The 9,552-nt window shown below is 41.3% G+C and overlaps 1 protein-coding gene across 1 annotated transcript in view; it reads right to left on the bottom strand.

Annotated features, from left to right (window-relative positions):
• The window catches only part of LOC119978169 (ankyrin repeat and SAM domain-containing protein 1A-like), a 581,433-nt gene that overhangs the window by 177,128 nt on the left and 394,753 nt on the right, over nt 1-9,552 (bottom strand). Inside the window, 2 exon segments of the mRNA XM_038819603.1 lie at nt 812-885; nt 1,221-1,285. Coding sequence (XP_038675531.1) covers nt 812-885; nt 1,221-1,285 — 139 coding nt within the window.

Raw genomic sequence — 9,552 nt, 5'->3', positions numbered from 1 at the left:
AAATTCATTACAAATCAAAGGGCAATTCTATATTAAAATTTCTCCATTTGGCAGCAGCTTGTTGGATCAACAATCACATTATAACTGTAATGATAAACTTCATCCAGGGACCTGAGATGCAGGTTAAGTGGGAGGATTCAAGGGTCTTATTCCCACTGGTCCTCCACCTGGCGCCCCAAAGTCAATAGGCAAATGTAAAGCCCGAAAGGTGCACTCAAGTGATCATACCATCCATTCAACTCCCCATCAGCAATACAAAATCCTTTAAGTTATAATTTTTCCATTAAAAAACCAAAAACTATTGCCCAATTCAGCATTTGACATCTTTCTTATCAGTAGGCCAGGGTTAAACTGTTTCCACATAAGCCCACAAATAAATAAAAAGGCAGAGATGCAGATGTTTCTTAACTCTTTCTTGATGCAAGCTCTAGTGGAAATTTACAAAAGAAATCCTGGCTGTTCAGGAATCATAAATTTTGGATTATAAAATTAAAATTTTCCACAAGTTTTACATCAATTCACAAATCAAAATAAAGTTGATTTCTATTACACCACAATCTTACTATCTAACGTTCTGTTAAGCACTGTTTGGCCACAGGCATGTTCAATAGTTTCTTTGCAAATCTCAGCTATTCTAATCTAACGATTGAACACTTTTCTTTACTCTCAAGGGGTAATCACTAATCATCATCTTATATGCAAAGAAATCCAATTCGAGTTTAGATACAACCTGCATATTATGAACTGACGTTCATGTAAATTCCAATTTATTCAATCAAATAGCTGATATTCATTTACATATTCTAATTACCTGAAGCATTCTGCCATTCTTTTCTGAAATCGCTGTCAATCCCTGCACCAATGGAACTCATTATTTTTTTCAATCTAAAAGAAAAAAGTAAGCAGTTAGGATACTGATTGTTTTGACAATGGTACATTCTTAGTTAATCTTGATTTTTCCAAGTGAATACCAGCATCAGCAAGCACAAGCTAAATGTAAGCGAGTCACGGCATTAGCTAAAGCCCAATTCAATCTTACAGATATCTCTGCTGCAACAGGCCACCCTTTAAAAAAAAATACAAACATGCACATCCACGAATAAAAAGAAAAAGGAAGCAGACCAATCCAGCAGCAAGTTTTGATTAGTATTTGACAGGCATATCATCGCCTACTTTACATAGGTCCACAGTCCCTCACACCATTCTTGAACCCATTTCACAAAAAAAATCTTACACTGCACATAGATTTAGTTCTGCGAGGTTTAGATATTGGAAGTAGTTCCTGCTGTGGGAGATTAAATAAATGCACAATAGTGAAGCAAACTGCAATCACAGAGTCATCAAATTACAAATACAGCCTTAACTTAATAATCCAACTAATTTATCAAACACATTAGCAGACTGCACAAATAAGCTGCAAACAACAGGAAAACACTCTCTTCTTTGCAAGGTCAAATATTATTAAGCTGCTGGATACAAAGATGAACTCGCAAATCCAACTGTGTGTAAAGGACATTTGCATATCACAGCAGATCTCACAGAAAGTGTATCAGATACTGTCAAGACGATGTTTTTCAATTTGATATTTTACATCCATTAGTCAATGGAGAGTCACAACATTTTACTTTGTACAATTGCATTTATTTATTTATTATTATATTTTGGTTTTTTTTAAGTCGTGTTGAGAATCAACAAAAAATTTATCCAGGACTGCTGAGGTGAAGCTATTTCAGCCAGTCACAAAAATGAAATTCAAGCTTGTGCAACCTTGAACTCTCATTGAACAAAGATCAGTTATTTGGCTTCATTGTGGCATTGAGGGAAAAAGGAGGGGGAAAGAATAACTCAATGACTGAAGGAGGTTAAGAACACTGCCAGGATTATTATTGTAATTATATTTAATAATGAAACCAAATGCTGGTACCATAAATTACCAGAGTTCCTCTCTATTCCTGGTAAACAAATATCATTGAGATTATAGCTGCAAGAGAAAATTCAGGACTCGAATCCATATATTTTTCCCAAATAAATGACTGATGTACTATTTTCTGTTGCTCATGATATGGCTTTATGCCATCTGATAAAATGCAATTTTGACTTTGTATCCTTTATTGAGGTGTCAATCAGAAAGGAAAATGGTCTGTGATCTTCTTTGTTACACAACAACACAAACACAACTCAGTTGAAGTATTTTTAATGGAAATAGATTCCAAAAGCAGCAGAGAATACAGGATGGTGTCTTGGCATAAAGAGGGAGACTAAAAGAATATATGTGGGTGCTGTGGTGATATGCCCATAGGCTATATCATTGATGGATGCTGTGCGCCCTCCAACCGTCAGGTGGCGGTACAGAAACACCATGTGGCCGCTAGACCAAGGTCATGTGACCTGTGACTCCGCTATAACGGGAGACACATCCAGCCATCTTCAGAAGATGATTGAGAGGGTAATAAGACATACATGTGAATGGTCAGTGCAAATTCCAGAGGAGTAGTTAGCAGACTCAGTAATAATGTGCTCTGTATCAGATTGCTATCTTACCACACGAGACTCAATAAAAGTTTCTGATTTGGACAAGCCGAAGTGTTTGCTGGATTCCTTTGTAAACTACAAAGGACGAAACACAACATGGTATCACAAGTGCTTAAGTATTAAAGATAGCGTCGGCTGTGACAACGTTAGGCATTTGGCTTGCAGACCGGTCTGGTGAACTGCAGCCTGAGGCGACCCAACACGCAAGAAAATGCTGAAGCTCGAGATGAACAGACTGAGGGCCCTCACCAGCTTCAGATGTCCAGTAACAGAGGTGAGAACTGGCAGCTGTTCAAACAGCAGTTCAAACTCTATGTTTCGGCCGTGAGTCTACAGGCCCTACCTGATGAAATATAAATCGCTTTGCTGCTAACAGTGGCAGGTCCACAAGTGCTCGAACTGTACAACTCATTTGTGTTTGATAATGAGGATCACAAAAAAAATGAAGTGATGAAGCACTTTGATAAACATTGTTCCCCATGAGAAGAATGAAACGTTTGAGCGCTATATGTTCCGTATGCGTACCCAGAGACCTGGCGAATCATTTGACAGTTTTGTCACAGACTTGAGGCTGAAAGCCCAGTCATGCAATTTTAGTGACCTGATAACTTTGTTAATCCGCGACCAAAATTGTCTTTGGTTTACTTGATGATAAGCTTTGGGCAATATTATTGTGGGAGGAAGATTTGTTGCTGGAAAAGGCAGTGATGATTTGCCAGGCGAGCGAGATAGCTGCACAAATAGGTGCACTCTGCTCAAAAACATTTGGCGGCAACATGGAAGAAGCCAGCGCCATTAGTGCTGTGATGCACGTCATGAAGAAACATGGTCTCAGTGCGGATGGCCAGGTGCCCCCGCCACTTTGTGTCAAAAGTGTGGCACTCCAGAGGAGTGCGTCAATGTCTGGCCTTTAGAAAAGTTTGATCCAGGTGCGGCTGTGTTGAGCACTTTGCAAAACGATGGTTTGCACTTTCCACCATGGACCATGCAGGAACGTGCATGCAGCAGATGAGATAAACAATGAAGACCAGTTTTTAATCGATCTCATCGCGGCGAGAAACCAAAAGACTCTCAGAAACAAAGATGAAAACAAAATCGTAAGAAAGAATGGGATGAACAGGCTGGGGCAGCAGGGTAGCATGGTGGTTAGCATAAATGCTTCACAGCTCCAGGGTCCCAGGTTCGATTCCCGGCTGGGTCACTGTCTGTGTGGAGTCTACACATCCTCCCCCGGTGTGCGTGGGTTTCCTCCGGGTGCTCCGGTTTCCTCCCACAGTCCAAAGATGTGCGGGTTAGGTGGATTGGCCATGCTAAATTGCCCGTAGTGTCTTAATAAAAAAAGTAAGGTTAAGGGGGGGTTGTTGGGTTACGGGTATAGGGTGGATACGTGGGTTTGAGTAGGGTGATCATGGCTCGGCACAACATTGAGGGCCGAAGGGCCTGTTCTGTGCTGTACTGTTCTATGTTCTATGTTCTATAACACTCCGAAAACCTTTATGTCCGTACTGAAATCGAAGGTAATGCTGAATGATGCTTTCATTCTTTGTAACTTTGACCCTAAAGCAACGGCCAACCTCGTGAGTCGACATGCTTTGCAAAAGCTAAACATGCAGCGGGACTTTGCTGATCGGCAAGGGTTGATGATATACTTCTGAACAAGAACTCTGGAGACTTTCGATGTTCGCGAAATAATGCTCTCAGTGGCAGGTATGAAGCACACAATACTTTTTCATATTGTAGACATGGATGTGGACTCAGTACTTGGGATAAAATCATGCGAATCCCTGAATCTAGTCGAGCGACTAAATATCCTAGAAGATAGCTGGTCACCTGAGCACATTGAATCCCTGCAAGACATTACAGCGTGCATGGTGTAGGGGGATTTGGAAGAAATCCTAGTGGAGGACGACAAACCAGACAAGACGACGGAACTGTCGCCGAGCATTCCGCAATTCTGGTTAACAGTTTTGAGGAACATGCACAGGCTCAATGGCATAATACGTGAACATGATGAAGCCATATTAAAGCATCAGTGAGATATGGGTGTTAAAACATCTGAGAATGGAAAGCTATGGGGCTTCACTCTCGAGTTTACATTTGGACGTAATGAGTACTTCATGAATGAGGTGATCACATCAGTTGGACTCATGGCCGCTTAAATCATTCTTTGCTGAACCACAAATCATCGGCTGCACAGGCGGCACAATCGAAGGGAGGGGGGGCAAAAATGTAACAATCAGAACCATCCGAACGAAATCAAAGTACAGGGGTTGGAGCAGTCCAAGAACAGCGACAAGAACTATATCAAATTAATCGTTCTTCAACTTCTTCGGTCCCATTGAAGTTCCACAGGGTGGAATTTTAAGCCAAGCTTTGCAGGCCAAACAAAAGGCTGATGTAGAACTTGGTGCTCTAGTTCTTGAACAAATAATTCCGTATGCAAAGTTATATTTTTCAGGCGAAAAGACTGATGATGATGTTGAATCAGAGGACAATTACTATAAATATCTGCTTGAAGTTATTGATGATGATGCAGAAAGTGATGACGTGGGAGATGAGACGGATGACAATCACTATGAGCTGCTTGCACATCTCTTTTCCAGCACAAAAGATGAGGCTCCAGTAACACGGCTCCGGTGGTCTACAAGCAATGACGAGGTGGTCACGAGAGACGCCCAGACTGCGCTGGAATCTGGAGAGCAGGAGTTTGGAGATGGCGCATGAGAAATTGAAGCTGCTGATACAACCGAAGAATTGCTATTGTTTGAACCAGAGACGCAAGAAGTCGTCCCAATCTTTGAAAAACTGGCCTCAGAGGTATGTGGTGAGTTATTACAAGTCCTTGAAATGGCTCCGGTAATTTACTTCTTAGCAGTCGGCGACACCGATGACAAATGGGAGGATATAGATGAAGATGTTGACTACAGCGACGTGGAGATTGCAACTCTGACACTGATGAGACGGACTCCGAGGACGACCTAATGGCTATTTCATTATGCAGCTCCACAGACCACTTGTACATTTGTGAGTTTGAGCAAGTAAACCCAGTGCTTGGATCAGTTCAGCAGGGAAGTATAGTAATTTTCAGTGATGAAGAGCAAGTCACGATGCTCCAGCCAAGAGGAGGTGAAACCGCCAACCCCAGTTCCATCCTTCATGCTGGCACTAGAAACTGAGATGATCCAGCATGTCGATGAGGGCGCAGAAGTGGACGTGATGCCTAAACTTCTGCAAACAACTCAACACACAATGACAGCCAACGCCACGCTGGAGGCTGCTACACTGGAAAAAAAAACCAAGAGACACAACAAAGTACATCACCGTGTCCTAAAAATTGAAAAAAAAAACAGAAGACTCGGATAACTACCTCACCCCACCGACCAACAGCGAAAACAGTTGCAGGTCACAAGCAACATCATGCAAGAAAGCAGAAGAGAAAGCGACTGGTAACACAAGTATGGCAGTCTTGGGCACAGGGCTTTCAAAGGCACAGGGTGATATGTAAGAGAAGCCAGACACCAACAAGTAAACCAGGCACCAACAAGTAAACCAGTCTCTGATGAGGTGGGCAACAACTCAAAAGAATGAGATCTGTACAAAGGAAATGGACACTTGTCAGGCACAGCATGCTTATGGACACTTCAGTAAAACTCTTTCACTTTGCTAGCTACATAAAATGAATGCATAAAGTGTAATGTTTACTGTTGCCTGAAACAAATATCTTAATGTTTTGTGAGGAAGGAGGATGTGGTGATATACCTATAGGCTATATCATAGATGGATGGTGTGCGACCTCCAACCAGCAGGTGGCAGTACAGACACACTATGCAGTCTGTAGCCCAAGGTCATGTGACCTGTGGCTCCGATGTAAGGGGAGACACATCCGGCCATCTTCAGAAGAAGATTGAGAGGGTAATAAGACATACATGTGAATAGTCAGTGCTAGATGCAAGTTCCAGAGGAGTAGTTAGCAGACTTGATGTAATTATGTATCAGATTGCTATCTTACCACGAGGCTCAATAAAAGATTCTGGTTTGGACAAGTCGAAGGGTTTGGTAGATTCCTTCGTAAAGTAGAAAAGACCAAACACAACAGGTGCTGAACACTGACATTGAATGAAGAGGAGGGAATTCAGGCTCAGCTCCACAACAATGTGAACAATCCTTCAGAATAATAAAGCAATGACAAAATATTTCACTCAACTAGGTATAATCTTTTTGAGTGGAGAATCAAACGCTAAAACTAACTGTTTATTTTTTTCAATTGGCTTTGCTAACCCAAGACGCATGGAATCTTTTAGCAACGAGTGGGAAATCTGTATATAATCAACATGTGCACATTATAGCACACTGATCATTGCGGAAATTAAGGTGTGTCAAAGTAAAAATGTGTTTATGTGGTATATATTCTGCTTAAGTTTCAGATGGTTGGTTCTTTATAGGTGCTAAACATCTAAAATATGTAATTGCAAAGCAAACAATAATGTTTCACACGGTCTCAGGCAAAGTCTGCTTCAAAATGTTCCAAAATCTGTACAATGTCAATTTATTTCAAATTGAATTTACGATTCAACTAACTTGCAAAGTCCAGCCCACATCATACTTCCTAAAAGAAACAATCTTCCCATGGGGCCCCAAGAGATTGGTTGGGTGGAACATTGTGTGTTAAGGGTGCACATCATTTAATGAAAATACCCACGAGATGGGTAACCTCCCTTTCTTCATTTTAACGTATACTAAAATAATTTAATTCAGAAGACAGACACCTGCAGATGTGGCAAAATGCTCATAGTTGGACCAAAATATAGTGAAGACTGGAAAATAATCTTTTAAAAATCTTATCAGTTTTGCACTGGGTTTTTCAATCATCATGGATTTTGCATGCTTGGTCTATTTAGGAAACAAACCCTTTCCATTTACTATGTCAGCTCAACAACTGTTAATACACCTTAGAGGGAATTCAACATAAGAAATTATGTAAATTACTTTGTGTCGTTTGTGAGATCTGAAGGTTCTACTTCTGGTTCAATGAGAGTTCACCAATTGTTTCAGTGACCCACATATTAGACTAGAGTGTTACTCTTCAATAGGTCAGTGCTATAAACCTTTCATCATCTGCAGAGGAAGCCAGCAATGCTCGATTCCTCTCAAAAGTTGTAACAGTCAAGCTGATGATGGATTTTGTGAACAGAGTTGTGAACCCAATGCAAATTGCTCAGAAAGGATGCTTAGTCTGTCTATTGGAGTTAATATACATTATGATGTTCAGGAGTTTTCAGATTGTTTGTTTGTCTGTATATCATTTGGGGTATAAAGTTATTGTTTGCTTTTTTCATGCTATTGTTGCATTGTGAATTATACAAGTGTTAAATTATTTCTGTAAGTATATGGTTGAATGGAGAGCTTCCCAGCTAACGATGAGGTTATATGAAATGAGCTTCAAGAGAGGGTGTGCTGCAGCTCCTCTTCGCCAACACTTTGCGAGTGGGAGTTTAGAGTATAGTTCGGTGCAGACTCGATGGGCCGAATGGCCTCCTTCTGCACTGTAAATTGTATGATCTATGAATCATGTTATGTAGGCATTTAGAGAGAAGGGATTGTTGGGTAACATTATTCATGGGCATTGTTGGGTTGGAGGGGGTGGGTAAAGTTAGTTGGTTGACTGGTGTCCACCAGTCTGTATTTGCCTGGTCATTGGACTGGGCTTGGTTGCCATCCTGGAAGGATCTCCTCACCTTGGCTAGTTAAGATCCCTTGCTTGACATTCTTCAGAAGTTATGGCTGAACCCAGTGTGGGAATTAATGGGGCATCTCCACTTTGCCTCGTAACTTGGAATGTTAGGGGTCTAAATGGTTCTGTGAAACGGACTAGGGTTTTTGCTCATCTGAAGAGTCTAAACTCGGGTATCGTATTTCTGCAGGAAATCCATCTGCGTGTGAGGGACCAGAAACTGTTTTGCAATAATTGGCTGGGACAAGTCTTTAATTCAGGCTTTAACGTAGGGCTAGGGGCACGACAATACTGATCCATAAAAAAGTACAATTTTCCTCTTCTCGGATTATGAATGATGTGGAGATGCCGGCGTTGGACTGGGGTGAGCACAGTAAGAAGTCTTACAACACCAGGTTAAAGTCCAACAGGTTTGTTTCAAACACGAGCTTTCGGAGCACGGCTCCTTCTTCAGGTGAATCTCTTCCTGAATCTCACCTGAAGAAGGAGCCGTGCTCCGAAAGCTCGTGTTTGAAACAAACCTGTTGGACTTTAACCTGGTGTTGTAAGACTTCCTACACGGATTATGAATGACCTTAATGGTCATTATATTGTTGTCTATGGTTCACTGGAGAACAGTCCGGTTATTTTAGTAAACATTTATGCCCCCAACTGGGATGACCCGAACTTTGTAAACTCACTCCTTATTGATTTAGATTCACATCGGATGATCCTAGGAGGCGACCTGAACTGTGTCTTGGACCCTAAATTGGACCATTCCATGCCAAAATCTCTGACCCCCATCTGGGAGTCCAGGGCACTGACCCCATTTATAGAACGGATTAGTGGGATGGATCCATGTGTTTTCTGCATCTTAATGATAAAGAATTTTCCTTTTTTTCCACATGTCGACTGTGTCTATTCCTGAATTGATTTTTTTGTTGATAAGTCCCTCCTCCCTTTAGTGGTGGCTGCCAAATATTCGGCAATTGTCATCTCTGATCATGCCCCTCTTTTTGTTGATTTTTGTTTTGCTTTTGCCCTTCCAAATGCTCACCTTGGAGATTAGACACCACTTTAATGTCTGATGACAAATTTTATGAGCATTTGTCTGCTGCCATATTAAGCTCAACAAATCAGAGCCTTCTCCTTCGAAACACTGGGAAGTCCAAGGTCATTCATAAGGGGGTCAAATTATCTCATTTAAAGTTCACATCATTAAAATAGAGAAATTAGAACAACAAAGGCTGGTGGACTCCATTTTGGAAGTTGACCGCCAATACTTACTTGCATCAATGCCGGATCTACTG

This window comes from Scyliorhinus canicula, chromosome 15 (genome assembly GCF_902713615.1).
Source record: "Scyliorhinus canicula chromosome 15, sScyCan1.1, whole genome shotgun sequence".
In the NCBI taxonomy this organism is placed as follows: Eukaryota; Metazoa; Chordata; class Chondrichthyes; order Carcharhiniformes; family Scyliorhinidae; genus Scyliorhinus; species Scyliorhinus canicula.
The sequence above is the reverse complement of the archived record's forward strand: the minus strand, read 5'-3'. Positions and strand labels throughout refer to the sequence as shown.